Source organism: Rissa tridactyla, chromosome 14 (assembly GCF_028500815.1).
Source record: "Rissa tridactyla isolate bRisTri1 chromosome 14, bRisTri1.patW.cur.20221130, whole genome shotgun sequence".
NCBI classification, from domain to species: domain Eukaryota; kingdom Metazoa; phylum Chordata; class Aves; order Charadriiformes; family Laridae; genus Rissa; species Rissa tridactyla.
In genome coordinates, this window is record NC_071479.1 from 762,020 (window position 1) to 785,622 (window position 23,603).

The 23,603-nt window shown below is 43.1% G+C and overlaps 1 protein-coding gene across 8 annotated transcripts in view; it reads left to right on the top strand.

The window, feature by feature from the left end:
- The window catches only part of NUP214 (nucleoporin 214), a 44,650-nt gene extending 21,493 nt beyond the window's left edge, over window positions 1-23,157 (top strand). For 3 of the 8 annotated variants that reach the window (XR_008469314.1, XR_008469318.1, XR_008469319.1), the window contains 13 exons: window positions 2,822-2,897; window positions 3,594-3,702; window positions 4,959-5,064; window positions 7,122-7,192; window positions 9,005-10,750; window positions 12,027-12,100; window positions 12,617-12,773; window positions 14,873-15,022; window positions 16,914-17,272; window positions 17,807-17,978; window positions 21,434-21,576; window positions 22,317-22,341; window positions 23,002-23,157. Coding sequence is in view for 2 of the 8 variants with exons in the window: in XM_054221025.1 (XP_054077000.1) it covers window positions 2,822-2,897; window positions 3,594-3,702; window positions 4,959-5,064; window positions 7,122-7,192; window positions 9,005-10,750; window positions 12,027-12,100; window positions 12,617-12,773; window positions 14,873-15,022; window positions 17,807-17,978; window positions 21,434-21,576; window positions 22,317-22,341; window positions 23,002-23,035 (2,863 nt within the window). In the remaining 6 variants the exon portion in view is untranslated. The remainder of the gene's footprint in view (window positions 1-2,821; window positions 2,898-3,593; window positions 3,703-4,958; window positions 5,065-7,121; window positions 7,193-9,004; window positions 10,751-12,026; window positions 12,101-12,616; window positions 12,774-14,872; window positions 15,023-16,913; window positions 17,273-17,806; window positions 17,979-21,433; window positions 21,577-22,316; window positions 22,342-23,001) is intronic. The other 5 variants (XR_008469316.1, XR_008469315.1, XR_008469317.1 and 2 more) reach the window with 5 other exon arrangements.
- Window positions 23,158-23,603: the final 446 nt, after the last annotated feature.

The window sequence follows — 23,603 nt, forward strand, 5'->3', positions numbered from 1 at the left end:
CTGTTCCCAGATTAGGGTGGGAGAACTGTGCTCTGGCTTTTCTGGAAACTTGTCTCAAATTTTTTGACATCAGAATTTTGACTGAAGGGTTGGGTGTCAGTAGGATCCAGTCACTTTGGAATAATACAGAGCTGCGAGGCTGTCTTCCTTATGAGTAAATTATGAATGTTATCTTCTGGTATTTAACCTTGAATGTGTTAACATTTCTCGTGAATTAGCTGTAACGCTCGGCTTTCCTACTTCTCTGCCTCCTACAAACAGCCAGCTCAGCTCATTCCAGAGATCTCTGTCTTATCACCAGGCTCTGTCACCAGCCAGAGAACTAGTCCTTTTCCCTGTCATCGTAACAACCTTGAAACTGTCTTTGCTCGATGTTCCTACCGCTGCTGAAGACCAAGATAACGCATGGCCATTTCTGGGCTGGGGAGGCAAGGTCACTACTGAAAAGTGAGCAAAGTTGGGCTTACTGCATAAAGCAGGATAAACTCACCACATACCTCTGATCATAAGTCCACGTGGAGTTACAAATGCTTTATCCATATGACCAGGGGCTATATGTGCAGCTCCTGGAACGATTTCTGTTGTTGCATCCCTTCTGTTTTTCGTAGATGTGTGTATACGTTTCACTGTCGAAGAAAAAAGGTAAAATTCCTTTGCAGCTTTTCAAAAAGGGAACAGCGTCTTACGGTGGTGGTACTCAGCTGCTGACCTTGAAAATTACATCATGGTTTCTTCTGCGTTTTAATTGGGAAACAGTTTGGGAGCTTTTTACTACTTTATTTTCTCCTAAAAGTGATAAACTGAGGTGGGGAAAAGGCAGTGCTACATCCTTTGAAAGTAATATTTGCAAACAGCTCTGCTTGGGAAATTTTGCTAAAAGCAGTATTAGGACTGGGAAGAGTTCTCCACCCTTTGTTTCATCAAAATTGTGTTTGAAAAAAATAGAGTACTGTCTGTACACAGACAAGGACATGAGTGAGCAATACATATCCGAGATTGGTTTTCACTTGAACTGTAGTTAAAGACCTGTCTTACTTTCACATCGTTTCAGACTGGCAGTATTGATTGATCTCTCTAATTTATAGAGCACCATCTAGTCTGAGATCTTGAAGGCTTTTTACAGTCTTATTTTATAACTGACCTCGTAAAAGTGTACTCTCTAAAAATTCTACCCAAATGAACCTGTGCCTGCCAGTCGGATTCAGCACTAAAATAAAGGGCATTCACCCAGCAAAGTTAATTCGTCAGTTTTTGCTACTTCAGACATCCTGCCTCTCTTTTGCTGCCACAGCACACACTCTTCGGGTTGTTAAGCAGTAATGATTTTTCAGTTGTTACCAGTTGTTCAATGGCCTGTGGCTAGGTGTGTTGGTGGTCCCAGTCCAGTTACTCGTACATAGTTTTCGGTGCAAAAAAAACCCTCTCTCCATAGTTGAAATCAAACCCAGCATTTTCAAAGCCTTGTCCGAGAAGCTGTGGGTCAAGTTAATCTTAGACTTTTCTGGGAAAGAGGTCCTACCCTATCATGAATTTCACAGATTTTTCCATTGTTTTCTTCTTTGTTCAGTGTTTGTATGAGTCCGAATTTTACAGCTGCACCTTCCCAACATGAACTCTTTCCAGTGCGAATCTGAAGTTTTCCTTGTTTGCTTTACTTTTGCTCTGGGCAGAGGGCAAATCCAGGCCATGCAACATAGCGAGAGCACACATTGCTGGAAGGAAGGACTTAACTAGTAATGCAAAGCTGTTCAAGGCATAAAACTCTATCCAAGACCAAATGGCTGTACAGAATTACTGTTTCTTGCACATGTCCCCTTCCTTTGGAATATAGTAGGACATTTCTGTGAGTTGGGCTGTAGCTGACCAAATAGTAAATACAGTTAGAGATTCTTTATGCTTTAGGAGATATACAACTTTTGATGCCCAGGTTTAGTTGCTGTCTGGGATTTGCAGCCTCAGCCCTTTCTGTAGTGTAGAGATTGCTTATTGCTTTAGGGAACTACCTGGCCTGAGTCAAGATGGAAAGGGCCTGCTAGGGTAAGAGAAAGCTGGCCTTTGGCACCAAGAGAATGCAATCCGTGTTGATTTTAAGCTTCTGAAAGCTTCTAGTATTGGCCATTTAAACTGTGGAACCTGGTGAGCCACAGACTTGAGGAGATGCTAAAACTGAATGGCCATTCCCAAGTTAGATTTGGTGTGTTAATGGCCCGGAGCCTGTAAGTAGGAAGCTTCACCCCAGAAGTAGCTGCTTTTCTGCAGCAATTGTCTGTGGGCTCTGATGTACAATTTATTTCGTGGTGAAAATTCCCAAGCCTATAATGTAGAATATAGTTTAATTTTATTGGTTCTTGCCATGACTGTGTTAATGTTTATACATGAAGTGCTTCCTCCCAACCCCCAGCTTTGTCTCCTTGCTCAGCATTTCTGAGAGTTGCATGTACTTGTCTGGCTCCACACTATAAAGGAAGCTTCTTAAATTTGTTATCCACTAGGCATAAAATTGTAATCCCCTTACCTGCTGATTTTTCATCAACTCCCTGTAAAATAGAAAGGCCGGACTCTCTTCAGAGACAAGAGTGTGTGAAGAAGACTTGATCGTTTAAGTCTAGAGCTTTAAACACATTTGCAGACTTCCTTTGTTAAATGTGGCTGATTCATTTAAGAGGTTTATTCCCTAATCAGATTTGTTCGTTTGGAGTTGTGTGTGGAATCTTTAATAGCGGTGGTTGTTCAAGATTTCTGGAAGCTGTGTTTTTGAGGGGTGAGGAAGTCCTCTTTTAGGCTAGTCATTCATTGTAACCTTTCAATTTTTCCTTTTAAGATCATCTGTACCTCACTCTGCAGCCCAGGCAGTCCACCAAGTTTTGGCAGCTGTTGCTACAAATCAAGCTAAACAGGTATCTTGATGTAGAACCCTTTCCCTGTGGAATGCTGTGCCAGGGCATGCTCAGCACAGTTTGGGGGTATAATTGTTGGTGAACAGGTCATCTGAAAATATCTTTTCACAGCTTGCCCTGCGTTCTTGGCAAACCATTTATTTATCTGTGACCTCCACGGTGTGATGCCAGGCATATCTTTGTTATGTCTTGCATTTTCTTTCTTTCGAAGATTTGCAGCTTTCTAACGGCCACAGCCTTGCAGCTGTAAGGGTTGCAACTAGCAACAAAGGAAACTGTGTTACGTAGATAAACCTAAATTTCACCAAAAAGAAAACTGCTGGGCAATCAAGGGAGAGAGTAGTTTACCTATCCTATTATTCTACTGAAAATATTTCTTCTTGGTCAACAAGGTGCTAGGTTTTCTGTCCACACATCAAAAAAACATGCAGCACGCTGTCCCCTGGGATCATTGAGCTGTTGCCCACGAGGCTTACCAGCCTCTGCAAGAGACGTTGAAAAAGTTGAGTATTGACCCTTTATTTAAGTGCCAAGACATAACGTGCCCAAGACTGAAGGGCACTTCTAAGTGCTTTGACCACCTTTCTGTAGTTTGCTCTTAAGTCATTGCATGACTTTCATCATACCAGACCAGGGTCAGAAGGACCTTTGTTAACGGACAGACTGCACTGACCTGAAGTGGTGTTGTGTTTTTAGACACCTCTAACAAGCTCGCTTAAGGGACAGACTCCACCTTCCTCTGTGTGTGCACCCTGTCCTGTGGCATCTACATCTGGTCCAACATCATCTGGCAACAAAGTCTTGGGTAAGTTGTCTTTAGTGGAGATGGAAATAAGGCCTGGATGTCTCTTGCCACCTGTCGGGGTGCGCGATCCAGAAAACGAAGACACTGAGGAAAAAAGATCTGCCTCAACCAAGAGGCTGCTGTGCCAGTCTTGAGGGAGAGAATTTGAAAAACCAAAGCACAGAAGAGCAAGAGAGTGGTTTTGTACACAGCCCTGTGTTTTGTCTCTGTGCCTGCATCTAGAATTCAGTGATAACAATTCCTCATTCAAAGTGGATTTGGAATGTATAACACTTAACAAGAAATGTTGAAAGTCCATCTACCAAAGGCTTCTGTGGTTTGACAGCAAATCAAGAGCAGATGTCTTTGCTATTTTGTTTTTTAAACATGAAAAGTTGTTGCATTTGTGCAGGAAAGTGATTACATCCTGAAGTAACAGGAATAGTTTTTCCATACATTAATGTCTGACTGAAGTATTTCCGTACTGTAGGCTGCAGCACCGTAGCAGTACCTGAACTAACTTGAAATGAGCTAATTCAGGTACTGGGTCTGTTGAGCACTGGGCGCTGTGACTAATTTCAAAGCCAGTTCAGATACTGTGGTCTGTTGCGCACAGCTTAGAAGCCTCTGAGGAAAGGAATGCTCAGTTTACATCATTTGGTGCAAATGGAGTAAGAGTAAACTCCTAGGGGAGGAAGGAATTGATTTTTAATGTGTACTAGATAATAATGCTTGCATCGGACACAGTTTTATAAGCCTCTTGCATAAATGTCTGAAATCCATCTCTGTTGGTCTTCTGCCTTTAATCCATGGATGTAGGTTGTGTCTTAGCCAGGGGTAAGAAGCAGTAAAAATAGCTAGGAATCATGTTTGACTTGGCAAATGCTTCTTAAATTTTGGTTTATTGAAAATGTCAGCTCCTGAATTTGATAGCTCTTCCTTTTTTATTTGAAATGTGTTTTGATACATTGAGGAGAGGATTTACCAAGGATTTAATTTTTATTGTTTAATTTTTATTGTCAAGATGATGACACCTATCTTTGCTCTAATCTGCTATATGTTTTGCCTTAAGTCTTTGAAATAATTCATGTGTTCTCTGGTGTTGTAGCAGGAATGTTTCTGGGTACAAATATAAGACTTCGTATAAATGGCAAAGAGGCTTTGTTTCCAATGGATAAAATCGCAGACTGTGTGTGCAAACTATTCCTTCCTCTTCTGATAGTTGGATGACAAGGTGCTTTTTTCGTTTTTGTAATGCTTGTTCTTGTAACTTACAGGACAAGGGACAGTGAAGACAGTTACAGCTGTGACGTCCTCTACAGTGACATCAGTACAAACAACAACTGCGCAGCTTAACAAAGCATTCTCGTTTTCTTCTGTGGGGTCTGTATGAACGTTAACATTTCTTTGTAGTTGATGTTAAATACGAGTATCAGCTGTTACAGCCAGTGTTACCTACAAGCTGCATAATACTGTAAAATGGCATCTGCAAATGTTAGATTGGGAGGGCAGGGCTTGCACCAGAGTTCTTGGAAGACCACCTTGTTGTGGAAGCCTACCTGAGTGAGGTCTGGAGGTCTGTGAGAATTTGACGCAGTATCGTGTTGCTTTGAGATTTTTCATTCTGTAACTAATCAAGAGTAAGTAATGACTGGTTGTCTTTTGGGTTTGTCTATAGTGGCCTGTTGAACAAACCGTACACTGTGTGTACCGGTATTTCTCATCAGGTGATGATTTGAGATTAGGGCAGTATGACTGTAGTTAAAGCACCCAGTTAGGGTCTGATGCACTGGGTTCACTGGCTGTCCTTGAGCGCACATCACCACTTGTCATAAGAGTCAGAGAAGAACATTTATGCTGTGTCTTGTATGTTGGGGTTAAGGAAGAGGAAACAGAGGCAGACCATAGCTAGTTTAAAACTTGTTCTTTACTTAGGGAACAAAGAGCAGTAGCAGGAAAATCATCCCTAGCAAGTTGCGCAGAGGCGTGTGTGAATGAACTTTGGCTTTACAACAGCAGTAAAGAGGTTGAACACTGGAAGCTGCTGCTCCCAGAGAAGAAGAACGAACGCGAACACGGTCATATTAACACTTGTCACCTCTGAGGATGGATTCCCAAGAGAATGGCGTTGGGTTTTCTGGGCATGCATAGGTGTTTCAAATGCTGGCAGGGGTTTGAGAGGCAGAAGTGCTGTAATCTCTGATTAGGACTTGAAATTTGTGCTGATGGTCAAACTCAGCAAATCAGTTATTTATTTTAGTACAACAGAACAAATTCCGTGCTTTGGCTTGAAATGTAGTCTGTTCATGAAGGTGACAAGAGAGTCCCAGTGCAATCTGGGGATTTCTGTTGCATAACAGTAACACAAAGCAAGGAGCGTGTTGTGAACGTATAGTTACTCTGAAATCTCTCTTATGGAGTGGTGTTGGTTTGTTTGTTTTCAGGGATGACAAATATTTCTTTGATCATATCTTATGTTTGGGGGACAGGGACAACTCCTTAGACTGTTTGAAATTCTGCATGTTTACCTATGTAATACTCAAGTGAATTTTTCTTTATGAAGTGGGTAACATTAAGTATTTCATACTTCCAAATGGCTGCTTTCTTTCAGTCTTAACCATTTCTCTGCAAGTTTGTCAAGTGGATGTTACCCCAACGCCTTGTGCTCTTGAAAGTGCTAAAATAGGCCTTTTGAGAGATGGAAATACAGATTCAAAAAGCAAACAAACCCTGCCTTTGTCCCAGGCTGCAGTGCCTCAGTCTGTAAACCGTATGCTACATACAGTGCCGTTGTCAGTGATGTCCTAGTTGCACGGCCTGACTTCTATATCAGCAGCTGGTCTTTGAGAATCAGAGAAAGCTTAAAAAGCCTCAGGGAATTAAGGTTTCTGGAGGACCCCGGTGCTCATTATGAAAGATCTCAGTATTTTTGCAAGACCAAATATTTTTAGCGTGAAATAGTCGTGGAAACTTTTGATTTCTGTCTTGCTATGAGTGGTAGTATCCCGTTATTCCCTTCTGCACATGCGTTGTCGCTTAGCTCTTTTAGATAAACTCTAGTTGCTGCTGTGGCTTCTGCTCTTGCTAGTCTCCCGAAAGCTATCGGGATTTGGTGCATGGTGTTCAGCTGCTGAGCTGGATGGGGAAGAAATATACCGCAGAAAGGAGAGAATATGGGAGGATGAGGGGTGGTCAAAAGAACGTCAACTCTGACTCTCTTTAACTTTCTAGAAGCCTTGTCAGAAGGGAAACAAATGGAGCCCAGTCTGCGTGCATGCTTCTCTCTGCCTGTTCAGTTGTTGGAGAAGCTGTTCTTGGGCCTGACTTTGTGCAAGTCTGTACTGGAAATCTGAGCCTCAAAGTTGTGTTAATCATGGGGTTGGAAGTTTCAACGCATTGAGCAAAGTGTCATTCTTTCCTTTTCTCCTCTTTCCTCCTAGGTCTGGATTTAATTTTGGTGTCACATCAGCTGCTTCGTTACCGACGCTGTCTGGCCTTGCTTCCTCACAAGGTCAGTTTGGCAGAGCATGCAAACATCTCTTCCCTGCTAAGAGAACGCTTACTCTTCCTAATTCGTGTGGTTCTTGTTTTATGTTGCCATTCTATTATTAAAAGTCTAGTAGCTGCAATAACTTTATATATGTATGGTGGATTATGCCCTGTAATGCACAGAAATCTAGGCCACCTGCCTTTCAATTAAGAGCAAGCAAAACATTTGCTGCCAAGAACATCTAGGAGGGTACTAGTTTATGAAAAGGGTAACATCTGTAGTCATTTCCTCTGCTGCCTTTAATCTGTAGATTTAAAGTTGCCGAGGTGGTCTGACACAGAAAGCTGTCATTAAATGGAATGAGCATTTAGTAATGGGAGGGGAATGTTTGGGATGGCTTTGCGCTGCTTCTAAAACTGAGTTGACAATATATAGGCTGCCTTTCTGTTTCATAGGTAGACCACATTTGCCCAGTCTGCAAAAGGGGGACTGATACATTTGCTTTATAATATTCTTCAAGTGTTATCCTTCCAGTTTTAGTCTTGCAAAAGAGGTTGTACGGTGAGAAACTATTTCCAATGTTACTGATTGCTCTAATCAAAGATACCACCTCTTCTTAAAAATCTTGGCTTGCTTATGTCCTTAGGCCGTTGCAGCCACAGCAATGCTACTAGTACTCTGTTGACATTAAGCAGAGAGAACTAACTTGGCTTAAAACTTGAAGATTCAGTTAACGTAAAAGCTTAGGTAAATAACACTGATTAAGGGAGGCGTGGGAGGCGCAGGAGATGGACTTGTGAACCACAGCATTGTGGGAGGGAGTTACCTCGTGCCGCCCCATGAAACGGTAGGAGTACCTTTGCCTCTGTTAGCTGGTGATGGAAGAAAAAAAAGAAGGAATTTCAGTGCCTCCGGAGGAAACAAATGCTACATTATTCAGTGTCAGTTGCTAATATACTTAAATATACTTAATATACTTAACAGGGTAAAACACAAGGATAATACCAGCTGTGCTAAGAAGCTTTTGCTCTTTGTTATTTGATCTCCATGCAGATTTCATATACTTTGTCCAAATCAACCCATAGTCCAAATACCAATGCAGGGTTTTCAAGTCAGAATTCGTGTGTGCTTGGTGCTCAGAAATGAAATGACAACATATCAAATAAGTGAGACTGGACTGGTTTTACAACTTCAGCAGTTTCACGCTGTTGGACAGCAGTATATCCTACGAGTGGAGCTGCTTTGGTACTTACACTTGAGAGCTTGTCTCTAGTCTTTCAAAGCTGAAAACAGGCTGCATAGAAACTGGTTGGTGGTCAAGTAGTTGAATTTGTGAGGAAAGATTTGATTCTGCAGAAGACTTTCCAAGTGCCGGAAAGTATTTTTATGACTCAAACTCTGTTCTGAGCCATTGATTTAAACAGAGTTCTGTAGTGAATGTCAGGAATTGTTTAGCTGAACCAAGTAAGAAGGGGTGAAAATGGTATTAACAGCAAATGGCTTGTATTAACCATCAAATTGTTGAAAAAGAGATCGGAGACAAAGGCTGAAATTGTCTGCACTCAAAGAGAAGGGTGGTTAAGTGGAGGCTATGACATGAAAGTTTTTGTCGCTGCAGCCTTGTCCATAAAGGCTTCAGATGTCATTGTTGTCTCCTGAATGCACATGGAAGTGGCAGTTACCTGATGGTCAGAGGCTTTATAAGTTTGAGGCGAGAGCGCTGTCTAACAATCTGTGAAACACTAAAGCATGCTATTATTGTAAGAATGATAAGTGAGCTTTGCATACTCAATTTGTAACTTAATCCGTAACTTCTGTCTCTCTCCCTGACAGCCCCTGCTAAAGAGTCCACCCAGACGGATACATTTTCGCTTGCTGGGGGTTCCAAATTTGCAGTAGTCCCCGAAAGCTCCTTTGCTTTTGGGTCCCTCAGGCCAGCAAGTGCTCCAGGTGCCTCAGCAGATGGCACCCAGTCAAACAAACCTGCTGCAACAACATCTTCTGCTCCCTCCACAGCCTCTGGCAAGTTGGACTTTCCTCCATCTAAACCAGATCACTTGTTTCAGAGCAATCTAGCCGGGGAAACTCTTGGGAGCTTCTCAGGACTACGGGTTGGTCAAGCAGATGATAGTGCCAAGACCACCACTAAAGCACTATCTACCAGTGTTGCAGGAGCACAGTCAACCAAAGTATCTACAATACCCGCTGGGTTTACTTTTGGTGCTCCCCTGTCACTAGGAAAGGCTGGAGAAGCTGCTTCAACGTCAGTCACGTCGGCTGGCACAGCATCCCCGTCCACCAGCACTAGTGCCACAGGCAGTCTGTTTGGCAATGTGCAGATAACCAACACAGGGTCTTCTGGGGTATTTAATCTTGGAGCCTCTAGTGGCAATAAACCCACCTTCTCATTTGGTGTTCAGCAAGCAAGTAGTGTGAGCACGTCCACCTCTACCCCTTCTACTCTCTCTGCTTCAACGTCCCTCTCGTTTGGAAGTTTCTTAAGCTCATCACAAACTGCTGTCCCTGCTGCAACTTCTAATAAGGTTGCAGGGGATGCCAAATTACCGACTGTGTCAGAAAAGCCGTCTGAAAATGAAGCTGTAGCAGCTGGCTCTTCACCTCCAGTGACGCAGTCACCACAGCCACAGATACAGCTTTCAGAGTCCATTAAAGAACCAGCTTTACCCCAGGTCACAGCCGGGGACACCGTCTCTGCGGGCTCTGTCACCACATCGGCAGCACCTCCCCCTGATGCCGTTGCTACTCCTGCCTCCACAAGTGATTTGAAGGCACCAGTGCCTCCTGCTGTCTCTGCATCTGCCCCACCAGATCAGAATGCCTCAGCGACAACCTCTACAACAAATATTGCCTCTCCTGCAGAAGCCACAAGTGCGTTGGTTGCTACCTCTGATGTCACTACGTGTGTTCAGAGCCCAGCTGTTGGGGCCTCTGTGTTTGCCCCCACTTCTGCAGGCTCCTCGGTGTTCTCTCAGCCTCCGAGTTCCAGCTCTTCTGGCTCAGCATTTAGCCAGCCTGCTGGTGATACAGCTGCCACTCCTTCCACACCACCTGTTTTTGGACAACTACCAGCAGGTACCACAGCATCCTCTCCATTTGGGCAACTCACCACCAGTACCTTGTCCACTACCACCGCTACCACGCAGGCTGCCAGCTCAGGTTTTGGTACTTCTGCCTTCGGCACCACCACTACCGGGGGCTTTGGTCAGCCAGCCTTTGGACAAGCACCGACCTTTGGGCAACCAGTGAGCAGTTCTTCAGGTGGTTTTACCTTTAGCCAGTCCGGGTTTGGGACAATGCCAGCCTTTGGCCAGCCAGCAGCTTCCACAGCAGCCTCGAGCAGTGGCAGTGTTTTTGGAGCATCGGCTAGCACCAACAGCGCCAGCTCCTTTTCCTTTGGACAGCCATCTGCCAGCACTGGAGGTGGGTTGTTTGGACAAAGCAGCCCTCCAGTCTTTGGGCAGAGCACCGGCTTTGGGCAGGCGGGATCCGTCTTTGGTAGCGCTGCCGCCGTTACTACTACAACATCATCTGCTGGGTTCAGCTTCTGCCAAGCTTCAGGTGAGAACAAACTGCAGGGAGATGTGATTTCCCAGTGGTGCCGTCTGGCTGAAGTACAAAGAGCAGTATATCCCTGGGGAAAATGCCTTTTTTTTTTTTTCCCCTCCCTATGGCACTTGATGGTTTTTGGTTTGGTTTTTTTGGGTGGTTTTTTTTTTCCCCACCATTAGTAAGAATAGGAACTGCAGTGTGTGTGAAGGAGAGCTAATGTTGGAGACCAAAGAAGCTTTTGCTCTGCTTCGCTATTCATCAGTAGGCCTCTGAATGTAGCCTTTGCAATCCAATCTTGCATTCATTTTATACTTACAAGTCTACCTTGACTTAATTTTGAAGTATGTATTGTCCTGCCTATTGTACAATAAGTGGGTTGGATTCAGCATAGTGTAAAAGATCTTAAACTACTGTGTTGGTGTAAATTGTCGCACTGAAGTGGCAAGGCAGCTCTGAGACCTTAATCAAGGCAATGAATACAGATGCAGCACGTCCTTCAGCGGGCTGCACTGAGTACGTGCAAGAGTGGATGTATAGCCAGGTATAGTACCGTATCATCTGGGATGGCAAAAAAATGTTAAGCCCTCAAAGTGATGAGTTACTAAGGAACTAATCTGTTAAATCCGCTTTTGCATTTGGAAACATCTCAAAATTAAATACAGCAGTAACATGACCATCAGCTACCTGTCTGTACGGTTAAATTGAATACTTGCACAGACCAAACCTTGTCAGTCTCCTTTTGTTCTCTGCATCGCTACAATATATTGTTGGGTTTTTTCCAAAGCTTTCTCTTTATAATCTTCAGAGAGCTCCCAGGGAAAAGTGAAAAGTACATAGTAATAATAGAGGACATGTATTTCCAAGGAAGAAAAACTAATTAGGCTCGTTTAATTAAAAATGATGGCACTGTAGGCAAACTGCTTGCTCATTTTAACTACAGTAACAGAGAACAGTTAAATTGGGGGAAGTGAACTCTGCTTGAGAAAGGTGTTCCTAATTATAGAAATGCAAGTTTTATTACAAAATGCACATTTAAGTGAACTGGGAAATGGAATGGGGAGTTCTTTTTTTAATCAAAACATTTCATTATCTATAACAGGAATCTTTAGGTAACAAAGCTCAGATCCTCCCTGCACAAGGGAAATCAGAATGCTACAGTGCTTGTTCATGACTTGCAGCATTATTATAGCAATGTTAGCAGAAATCCAATTCTTTACATTGTTAGCAACAATGGTCTTATACCCTAGTAATAGTTCTGGTGGTTTATTTTCCCATCTTTTCTTAGCAGGTTTTGGTTCTAGTAACACAGGCTCTGTGTTTGGGCAGGCAGCTAATACTGGAGGGACTGTCTTTGGTCAGGTAAGTATTTATTGCTTTTGTGGAAACAAGGGACTGTAATGTATAGAGAAGTTGTTCAGGGTTCCCTACCTATTTCTGATATATTAAGAAAAAAAAAAAAAGATTCAATTTGATGCACTCAGTAGAAAGTGTCCCAGTCTGTACCGAAGATATTTGCTATTGTAGTGGGCACCAAAGCAGCATCTGTGTGAATGTTTTCCAAGGGATATGGAGAGACAAATGTTTTATCATGTGCAAGATAATGTAGAAATGCGGTAAGTCACCTGCCTTTGTTCCATGCTAAGTGGGAAGTGGACAGTGTAGGACAAGTTTCAAAGGCGTTACTCCGTACCATAGACAAGGTTTAAGACAGACTTAAATAAGATTTCATTGCATTATGTGTTGAAAGGTGATTGTTTGCTGGTTCATCAGCCCCTTCGTCCATCAGGAGGAATAGGCCAGGTGGGAAAATCAGCCTTGGGGGCACGTGCTGCTTTGAACTTCGCTTACCTCCCTTTTTTGTCCTTTTCACTCTAGCAGCCATCTTCTTCCAGTGGGGGCTTGTTTGGAACTGGAAGTGGTGGGAGAGGTGGAGGCTTCTTCAGTGGTTTGGGAGGGAAGCCAAGTCAGGATGCAGCCAATAAGAATCCCTTCAGTTCCTCCAGTGGAGGATTTGGATCTGCAGCTTCCCAGAGTAAGTGAACAAAACAAGAAGACAGAATGTGCTGTGATTTCCATCTGCTTTTGGGGTCCCATCTGCTTTTCTGCCATTAGTCGGCTTTGAGGGAATTCTGTGTTAACATGAAAGGCTTCTAAGGGGGGTAATGGAGACAGAGTGTGCATGATGTGCAATCCGGAATTTTTTTTAGGTGTATGGAAAACAAGTAGGGAAGCCATTGAAACAAACAAGCGGATGCAAGGAGTGTGAAGAATATACATATTCTGTAGGGAATTCTTGGCCCAATGCTTCTTTACAATTGAATAATCTAAATTCTTGTCACAGAATTTCTGCTTCCAACTTGGTGGGAAGTTAGAAAGCTTTCATTATTTCCCATCTGCCCTAACACTGTAAAAATTCTTAAGAATCCCATCCTCAAGAGAAACCAAATAAACAAGTGTGTGATGGCTAGTAGTTTCCTCAGCTTTGTCCTAAAAATGACTACCATTATGCAGCACATGCAAGGTATTTTATCAAAATTTGAGAGTTCCTTTTATCAGTTTTTATCCAGGTTTGGTAGACGGGGTGAGGGTCTCACAGATAAACTCTTGCAAGCATTGTGAAAGATGGGTAGATGAGAGCAATTGTGTTAAAACCCTCTTTGGGAGGAGGGACTCAGCACTTGCCCTTTCCTTTGCTCCAGTTGTCAGCTAAAAGGCGTCAGTCTGCACGTGTGTTTTAGCTAAATCAATCTGCGTGTGAGGTGTTCCACCAGCCCTCCCACATGTTGCTTCTTGCCCAGCCAACCAACCTAACAAAAAGAGGCATGAGAAGTAGTTAAGAATACATTAAAGCTACCTGCAGGTTCCTTTGCACCAGGGACTTTAAGGGACTATTAGATTTTTATTTTTTTTCTAGCTGCTATAAAAGAGTAACTGTAAAGGCAAGAATCACTCACTATCAGTGTAAATGTATGTTTGTTTGGTTTTGTTGTTTGTTTTTTTTTAATGCCAGGGTCAAGTTAAGAACACATTAGTCTTGAGTTTTCTGGGCTAGTGGGTCTTGCTAATACTGTCAGATTTGAGCGGAGACACATGTATGCCATTGTCTGGTATTGCAATTCGTTTGAAATACTAGCAGGCTCTCTCGTCCCTTTCGTGCGCAGCTATCGCAGCTCTGCGCTTGTTACATACATTTGTATGTCACAAAAGCTCTACGTGATGATTTCTTAACTATGGCTTTTATTAAATGACTACCCAGCTTCATTATTTCATCACTTGTGACTTGGGTTTGGCAGAAAGGGAAAGCAGAAAGGTGGAGTCCAGCAGGTAGAAAGCACAAAGGAAGGGAAGCAGTGGCTAAGACATAAAAGTAGAAGAACAAAGGAAAGCTGTAGAATGGGCTGCAAGTGGCTAGAAGTAGCACTTCGAGTCTTGGGAGAGCAAATCCATTTATTTTATTACATCTTTAATGATCCATTGGGATTAATGGTTGAGGTCAGTTCTCTAACCTTGCTAATTTAGTCCTCCTTTATTGCTGGGGTTTGTGATGAAATAAAACAGATGGTTCACCGGAGAAAAGCTTTGGTTATTCTGTGTCCTGCCACTAGATGCTAAAAATCTGAGTGGCCTAGTGAGAGGTGAAAACTTGAGTCCTTTCTCAGTAAGGCTGGAAAAGTTTGGCTCCTACTTTAAGATCCTATCACATAGTCATGTTAAGTAATACTGGCCGTTGCCAAAATAGCTGAGAATCTTTGATTTGTGGTGGACTGATATTTGTGTTGTCAAGAGACTGATTCTAGCTGCTGTGATTTCTCACTTGAGGGACAGTCTGTTAGTAACTGCGGCGCAGGATGCAACTAAACAAATCATCCATCACTGTGATTTGCTAGATTGCAGCAATAAAGGGTTCTTAGTGGTGCATAAGATCCAGAATGAACTTGGTGGAACTACAAAGGCCTGTGGGAATAGGGGATAACTCGGCTTCTCTCTGCAGAGTGCTGTTTTCAGTGTGTTCATTTTGTGCTTGGGGGTTGGGGAAGTAAACGGGGGTTCCCTTTCCCCTGATCCAGTTAATGAAGTGTAACACAGAATATTGTCTGTTATGAGCTTCATGAGTATTCTTCATCTTCCCAGATTCTTCTAGCTTATTTGGAAACAGCGGAGCAAAGACCTTTGGATTTGGCAGCTCATCTTTTGGAGAGCAGAAGCCTACAGGCACGTTCAGCTCTGGTGGTGGAAGTGTGGCATCTCAAGGCTTTGGGTTCTCCAGCCCAACCAAAGCAGGTACTTTATTGACCCGCCCACTACGAACACCCACGCTTATCTGTGAGAAATTTAGTAGAGTATTCTGCCATTCAGATGTCTACAGCCTGGACTCAGTCCATGCACAGGAATGGTCTCTGAACAATAAATAAAAAATAACTAATGGCTTAGTGAACGAAACTGGTAAATTCAAAGCAGAGATTTACAGTCTCTTGTGCAGAAAAGCATCCATTAAACTACGCTATCGGGTGTTCATTCCAGAAATTTCCATTGAAGTTTAGGAGCAGAGAGCTGTGTGAATTAGTTCTGGTTTTATGTACAATACAATGAAGAGGACAGAACATGGAACTGAATATTCCTATTTTAGTTGCTTCCTTGGAATATTATCTTCCAAACTTCACTCTGGGTTTTGTAACACAGACCCTTTTTGTCCCCATTTCTTCATGTGAATGGATGCACAGGTGCCTACGATGGGAAAGCTTCCTCATAGAATTCGTATCAGACATGCTTCAGGTCTTTCTCTTTTGAAATCAGTCTGACCCGTCATCATCAGTTTCTTCTGTGGCTGAGCTGCTGCTCTCTCTGTCAGTTGAGTTAATTGAATCAAATATTGGAAATTTCACAAAAACTCTTTTATTTTTACTGTCATCTGCCCAAAGAAAGAGCCATAAAAGTAATGGTGACTGTCATATGTTCATTAGAAATGAATGGCAAAATGTTCCTTTTGTTAATTACCAGGCAAAAGTGGAGGCCCAAAGGGTGAGGTAGAGCAAAGTTTTTCTCCTCTATCCTCAGACCGTTCTTACAGTGAACATTGAACATTGAAGACAACAGGTGTTCTTCTCCGAGTGTGTCTTTTGAAGCTTCATCCCTGGGGGAAGGCTTGGTCATCCTTGAAGTTGTCTTGAGATGATGGTGCTCAAGAGCTACCTTTGGAGAAGCAGCGCTGTGAGAGGAAGCACTCCCTGCTTTGTCAGGAGCTGTGCTCTCGTCTAGTGAAGTGGCAGAGAGCATAATGATGATGCTGTCGGATCCAGCAGCCGTTTGTAAGGTGTCTCTCAAGTATTGCATGCCACTTGGTAGCGGACTGAGCTTTTTGTCTCAGCTATATCTCCCATCTGTTATTTTTGCTAGAGGAGAAAGGCATTTCTGAAGGAAGTTGTTCTTTCATTCACCCAGTGACTCTTTCCTTGCTTTTGGTTGTCTTGGTTTGAAAATTCTTCTTGGGATAGGATTTTCAAGAGGTTTTTGCAGAAGGCACATTCACTCACACAGAGCCCCTCAGATCCTTCCCTCCTCTGGTTATTTTTGCTAAGTATTAAAATGAATGATGTGTCTTCCTCTCCCAACTGAATTGGAAGGGTTTACTTGATTTGAATCCCCCTTTGTCCTGGTTTTGCTACTTAAATGTTGCACTTTCCTTTCTCCACTATTTGCTAGCATGCAATGCAAAAGGGAGTGTATGCCAAGCAGAGGTTCAGCCCCTTCTAGAGGGGGCTAACTTCCTAGAGACAGAGGTAATGAGACATCTGATCTGTGTTTAAATAATTCAAGCCTAGCATTTGTTTTTTCCAGACCTTTTGTGTTTACAGCCAAACAGTATCCATTACCTTGACATGGACTGGAATTTCACCCAGGGTATTAAAATGCGTGGTGGTATCCCAGTCCTCAGCCCTAGTCAAACAAAAGAGCAGGTGTCCTTCACATTCCAGTGTCAATTAGAAACGGGCCAATAATATCAGCAGATGAACATAGAATAAAATAATCTGGGTAGAAGTCCATTCAGAGCTTCAGAAGGCAGCTAAAACCCAAACAGAAAGTGCCAAGAGCAGAGGTCAGTTCCTGATTCCCTGCAGGAATCACGCAGTTCCACTGACCTGGCATTTAACCATTACATTTTATTTTCCACCAGGATTAGATAATACCCTGCCTCCTGAATCTTTTTGCATCACTGGAGCACCTAAAAACCAAGCTTGCTGTCTGCTCTCTGATCTTAAGAGGTGGGGGAGACAACCATTGCACTGGGGAGTTCAAGCACTTGCGTGCGTGACGTCCTGTCCACAGGACACTTGGATGACCTTCCAGAGCTTGAGACTAGAAGTCAGGGTAAAACGCTGCCACCAAACCACAGCAGCAAATGTTCACGAAGCTGGCCTTTACAGGAGGCTTTCCATTTTGCATTGTTATATGCACTTCCTTTGGATAGTAACTTGTTTAAATGGTGATGAGCAGAGCTTTAAAACTGACCGCATAAGCGAAGCTTTTATTCTGGTAAGGACTGCTAGTTTTATGATGGATGGATTTATTTTTTTATAATAAAAAAAGCATCAGTCTAGCACCTGTTTGATGTACTTTTACTAGAACTTGGTTATTGTGCGTGCCTGCTATCTCACAATTAAGATACTGGTCTCTTCTATATAAAGCAAGTAGAGATTCCTTCGCAGTGGGCGAGCACGTACGATATATATTACCACCTTTTAGTACAGCTCTGGGGATTGAGTTGATCTCGTGCTCAAACATTCAAGAGACCCAGAATGTGGTTTTCTTCTGGACAGTCTCTTAATTCAGTTGCAGGTTTTTCTGCATGCGTTCAGGGACTCTTCTTATCCATGTCTTTTGTAACAAAATGCCCTGCAGTTTGGAAGCTTTGTGGCCATTAGTTTTATAAATAACGCTGTGTTCATGTGGTAAGATGAACAACTCTGTTATGGAAATTATCTACTTGGAAATCTAATTTTTGTTTTCCCTTTCTGCGTTATTGTTTACGTGATGTTCTTGTCCCTTTTTTGCCTCTGTTTTGCTCAGGTGGCTTCGGTGCTGCTCCAGTGTTTGGCAGCCCTCCCACTTTTGGGGGATCCCCTGGGTTCGGAGGGGTGCCAGCATTCGGTTCAGCCCCAACCTTTTCAAGCCCTCTGGGCTCAACGGGAGGCAAAGTGTTCGGCGAGGGTACAGCAGCGGCCAGCGCTGGAGGATTTGGGTAAGCCAACCAGGGTCCAGGGTTTGGGAAAGTAGTGTTCTTGCATGACAAAAAAACTATTATGCTTAGTTACCTCTGCTTTAACATAAAGAATGTATTCAGTGATCGATTGCTAAACTCAAAGTGTCCTTGGTTTGTTTGGTTGGTTGGTTCTTTAAAAAAAAATAAAATAAAAAAGGCATAAAACAAAGACTTTATCCCCCCAAAGGAAATAATGTGTATGATCTCATTTTAGTGCTGAAACTACTGTGTTGAATCTTTAGCGATGGGGGGAAAATGTGAGTCATCTTGCGAGTGTCTAAGGGAATGCAGGAGTATTTTCTGTGTGCACACTGAATGAGTTCAAATCTAGGCCTACAAACCATGCCTAGCAAAGACAACAACAAATATCATTATTGGTGATTCTGTCTAGCCACCTTATCCACTTGTGAGATTTGGGCTAGAGATTTTAATGAGAATTCAGTCTGTTTTCTCACCTGTGGGGGTGGGAGGAAGCACTTGTAACAGCCTGTGCTCCCAGAGCGATTTGTGTTTATCCCACACTGATTGTTTTAACCTGTTTCTTTACCCCTTCAGCTTGTGCTTGGCACCAGAGCAGACAGCACTTGATTCCTTGTTTTGTTCAGCAAATGCAGAATTTCAAACCCTGCAAAGCAGCTTCTGCAATAGGCAGCAAATGTACTTCTTCAACATTGCACTACCAGCAAGCAACTCTCTGTCGTGCCCTACCATTATAGTCAGACCAAATAGACCCAATTAAAAAAAATAAAAACTTCCAGTGAAAAGAGGAAACTGGGTGTCTTCCCAATCTTAGTGTTTACATATTTCGCAAGTGTTTGTCTTCAGTTTCAGGGGGAACTGCCTTTACATAAAGCACATTAGAACATCCAGAAGTGTAATTTGTTCATTCCCCCTGAGGTCTGGCAGATACTCATCTGCCGGGGCACCCCTGAGCTGTGGGAGGCTTCAATTAAGTTCTTCTGCTGTGGCCTGACGTCTGGGGCGGCAAATTGGTGGGGCCCTTTGGAAAGGGTAAAAATAGAGGCAGCTTAATTAAATCCCCACAAAGAAGGATGTGCTTGTAGGGATGACTTAGCTTCGACTCAGCTGATGTTTTGGTCACTTCCAACTTTTAGCCATTGTGCTGCTGGGTTTTGTACTGAAACTGGATGTGCTCAGTGACAATGCTGGAAGCTTAAAGATAAAACGGGATTCAGAATGAACAGCAAACAGAGGTCTTGCATAAGCAGCCTGCAGACTCAAGAAGGATAATTCAGTGCCTTAACTTGTGGGAAGTTTTGAGAATTTAGAAAGGTGCAGACTCAGTCCGGTGTTTTCAGAGTCGCCTGAGGAATTTGATTTTGAGTTTAAAACTTGAAAAGAGTGCGCAAAATTCCCAGGCAGCTTTGCAAAAACCCAAATCTCACCACAAAATTTTGAGCAATAGTTTAGTTCTGCGGTATAATGTAGCTCCTTTGCAGGACTTCCTTTCTGCCAAGTCCAGAGAAGTTCCTTGCCAGTTACATTGGGCGGTATTAACTCCAAGTTCCTGAGAACGCTGCTAACTTAAATGCATGTGATTCGTTGCTGCTTCAGTTCTGAAAAATCTGCATCACTTGTTAAATGACTAAAGTATCAAAAATAGAAACCGCTATACTTCTCCCAAGTCTGCAGTTCAGACTGTTTGTGAGCAAATAATGTTTTGCTTTCATAAACTAACCTCGAGTGCCCCTCAATTCTGGTTTGTATAGGAGCTTTACAAAAGACCTGAAAATCTGGGCAAGATAGGTTTGATTAAATTGTTACTAGGCAATGACTGTATCTCGTGTCTTTTGTCCGTAGCTTAAGCTGTTCCTACTGTGCTTAGTATTTTTCAGCAGGCAGGTACTTCTAGTTGTAACTGAAAGAAGCCGTTTGAACCACAAGTTTCCTTGTCGCTGTTTTCACCTCCACTTCCTTTCGCCGGGTACATTTGTGTGTTTAGTGGCATAGGCCTGAGATGGAGCTCTGTAAAAAATCTCTTCTTGAATACATCGCCCCATCTTGCTTCTTTTAAAAAAGAACTACAAAACCTGGTCTGCCCTTGCTGAGAAAACCGCATTTGTGGTTCTGAGCTGAAGTTGTCTGCGAGGTACCTGGGTCAGGAGCCAAACCAGAGGCACTGGGGATGGTTAGCAGGGCCAAAGAGGCAGTCACTGCCCTGCCCTTGTATCTAACGCTGGACGTGGAAGCAGTGCGTATGGTTGACAGTGTCGGGGATAGGAGAGGTGATGCCCTTTAGCAGGTGAATTGTTTGTCACACTGCTACAAGGGTTGTCTTTTATCTGAGCGATGTGTTTTGATGTGGTGTTTTGTTTGTTGGGTTTTTTTAAAGTCGTCTCGATCGGGATGGATGGAGCGGTGGGTTAATGTGCTGTCAGTTCATATTTTAAGTCAGAAATGACAGGAGCTAGCGTGAGGCACAGCCTTGCAAAGCTGCCACGCTGTTTGACGTGGCCCGTTCAGGGAAGGGCTGGCACCGGGTTAGTACCAGTAGCATCGTGCACTTGCAGAGCTTTAGCAGAGCTTGTCATTCGAAAACTTTGTGTCTGCATTTTTGCCCAGTTTAAGTTAGAGAAACACTTGAAGCTCATTTTTTGAGTGCACCACTTGCGCTCAGAATTGGGAGAGGTTTTGGGGGAGGGCAGCAGAGAACCATAATGCATATCGTGGTCTCATTAGTGTGTCATGCTGGTAGCTCTACAATGCCTGGTTGGACAGAGTGGGTGGAGAAAGGAGACCAATTTCCATATAGAAAAGTATTTCTTGTTTCAGCCCCCAAAGCAATTAGGGAAGTAATCCAAAGGCGGTGGGGAGAAGTGCCAGGTAGGTGCAGATCTTCAGGAAAGCACTGGAACTGTGTGTGGTTCAAAATGAGCTGGGGAGAGAAAGGAATTGAGAAATCTGCAAACGGTTTACATGGGCCCATCTGAAGGGTAAGGTCCCGTCTGAAAGTTGGGAGTCTGAGTTCTGTATCTGGGCTCTGCTTTGTGCTCTGGCCACGAGCAGCTCATACCAATTCTGTGTTCGTTATCCTTTTTGTGACACGAGACAATGCTGTACTTTTGAGCTTAAAGGGCAAAAACTACACACAGGGGTAAATTAATATATTCCACTTCATGGCTGGAGTTGGTATGTCCAAGCGCATGAAGATGTGTGTAAGCATGAACATATTTGCCTTTCTGCCTGGTTTACGTTAAGAATGGGAGCTGAACAGATGTGTGTGTGTACAATAGTCTTTCCCGAACCAGAAAATGAGTTTCCAGAATGAACAATTATTATTCATATCAGGTGGTCTCAGTCTTTTGATGTATCCTTGTTTAAGGAGTGCACTGTTATCATTGTGGGTACGGGGACAAACTTCCAGTGTAAGTAAGAAGATGCTTGCAAACACAAATTTTCTCTTTAAACTGCAGGTTTGGTGGTACCAGTAACAATACGGCATCGTTTGGCACGCTAGCAAATCAGAATACCCCGACGTTTGGATCACTGTCACAACAGGGTACCGGTTTCGGCACACAAAGCAGTGGATTCTCAGCTTTTGGGACAGGTGGAGGAGGTAGGAGAAATCAAAATATAGTAAAGCTAACGGGTCCCATGTCTCTAGTTTTTCCTGGAACTTGGGTGTGACTCCTTAGCGTCCTGTCAGAAATCGTCCCGGTCCTGCTGTAGGGAAGGCACCATGACCTGGAGACTTGAAAGTCTCAGAAAAGAGATAAAGTCTCAGACTTTATCTCATAATTTCTTCACTGATTTGCGGTGTGGCATGTCAGTAAATCCCTCTTCTTCTGCACACCTCATCAGATGATTGCTTTTCACCCCTATTTGTGGGGTTGTTCTTTCTTCTCAAAGGGAAATATTGAGAAATAATGAATATCTCTTCAGTACCATATGCTTGCGTATCTGTAAGTACTTAGTGTCAAAAGACTATGCACTGCAAAATTGAGCCAGAACACCAATAGCCCACCAATAGCCAAATCTTTATCTGATGTAATTCCGTGAAGCTGCAGTGATGTACGCAGGGCTGAGAAGAGAGCCTTTGAGGCGTTGTATGCACTTGCTACTAATGAATGGACCTAGCTGATTAGCAGTGAAAGCAAAGCCCTCTAAAGAACCAAGGCAAGTCACTTTTCTTCTAGGTGGAGATTTGACTTTCATTGTTTGCCCATCGCTCTTTCCTGGCCTAAGGCAGGAAGGACATGTTTTTCAGTCTCTGTGTGGGAGGGGACTTTGCTACAAATTTTATGCGTTCATTTTACCTGTTAACAATTGTTTTTTCTAATCTTGCGTTTCTTTCAGGGTTTGGTTTTGGATCATCTAACACGTAAGTACCATTTTGTGTCTAATTCTTCATTAAAAATCCAAATAGAATCAGAATAGAAGAGTTGACTGGTTTACAAGAGCAAGCTTTGGAAGTAGCAGTAACAAAGTAGTTCTGATTCCCTTTGTACTGGCACTGCGTAGAGCTTAAAGTCCAGGCTCTGAATATGTGCTTTCCAGTGAGGTTACTCTTTCATATAAGAGAGAGTTTTCAGTTACATTGTGCTCTTTCTCCACCTCTCGGGCACATGTTGTGTGTGCTGAAGCTGTGCGTGTGAATCTAATATCTACTCCATTTGCCAGGTTGAAACTGGGAATGAAATAAATTGATACCTTTCTGGCTGAATTGGGATGCGGATTTTACAGTTAAAGAACGGGACTAAGAGTTGAGGTTAACTCAGTCACCCACTCTGCCACCAGCTTGCGGGATTACTTCTAGCAAGTTTCTTTTACTTTGTTTCCCTGTCAAATAGAGAAAGCGTGAGCATAATTATGTCTCGTTAGTATGTGTTGATGCAGTCTCAGGTAGAAGATGCTGGAAATACTAGTGCTTTTCCCAGTTCTCTAGGGAGACTGGAGGTTTGTTTGAGATCTGCTGAATTAATGCTGCCTGAGGGAGACTCTGGCACTCATTGCTGTGCTGGTTGTTTTTCTTGCTCCACAGATCTTCCTCTGGATTTAGTGGATGGAGAAGTTAAGAACATCCTGAACTCTCCTGTAGAACTGTGCCGAAGCTCCTGCGTTCATGAGTCACCTCCATGATCAATATCCAAATGGCTTTTCTTTTAAATACAAATTCTCAGACCAGACTTTTTTTTTTTTAAGAAAAAGATTTTGCTTATTTTTATGCAACACTTGTTCTCGCTCTATATTAAACTATTTTATCTGCCTTGATGTTATTTGTGTTGGAAGGGTTTATCTCCCTGGATCTAGAAGAAATAGAAGGATGCTGTGGTTACCAGCCCCGTACTGGACTTAGCTTTCTGTTGGTCATCCCTTGCCTGGGCAAGGGAGTAGCTCAAGTTAGTTCCTGATATAAACCAGCACATTTTTCATTGAAGAGAATGACTGATTATCCCAGGCTCTTAAGAAGGGGCTGAAGTTTGTGCCCTGATAATTTTAAGTAGAGGATGGGGCGCATGCTTATCTCACTGAAGTGCTAAAACTGAGTCATGTGTGAGCCAGAGGCTTAGTGGAGAAATAGGAAATTAGAAGAAAGTGGCAGCGTGCAGAACATGTTCCCATGGCAGTAACATTCAGCAAAGA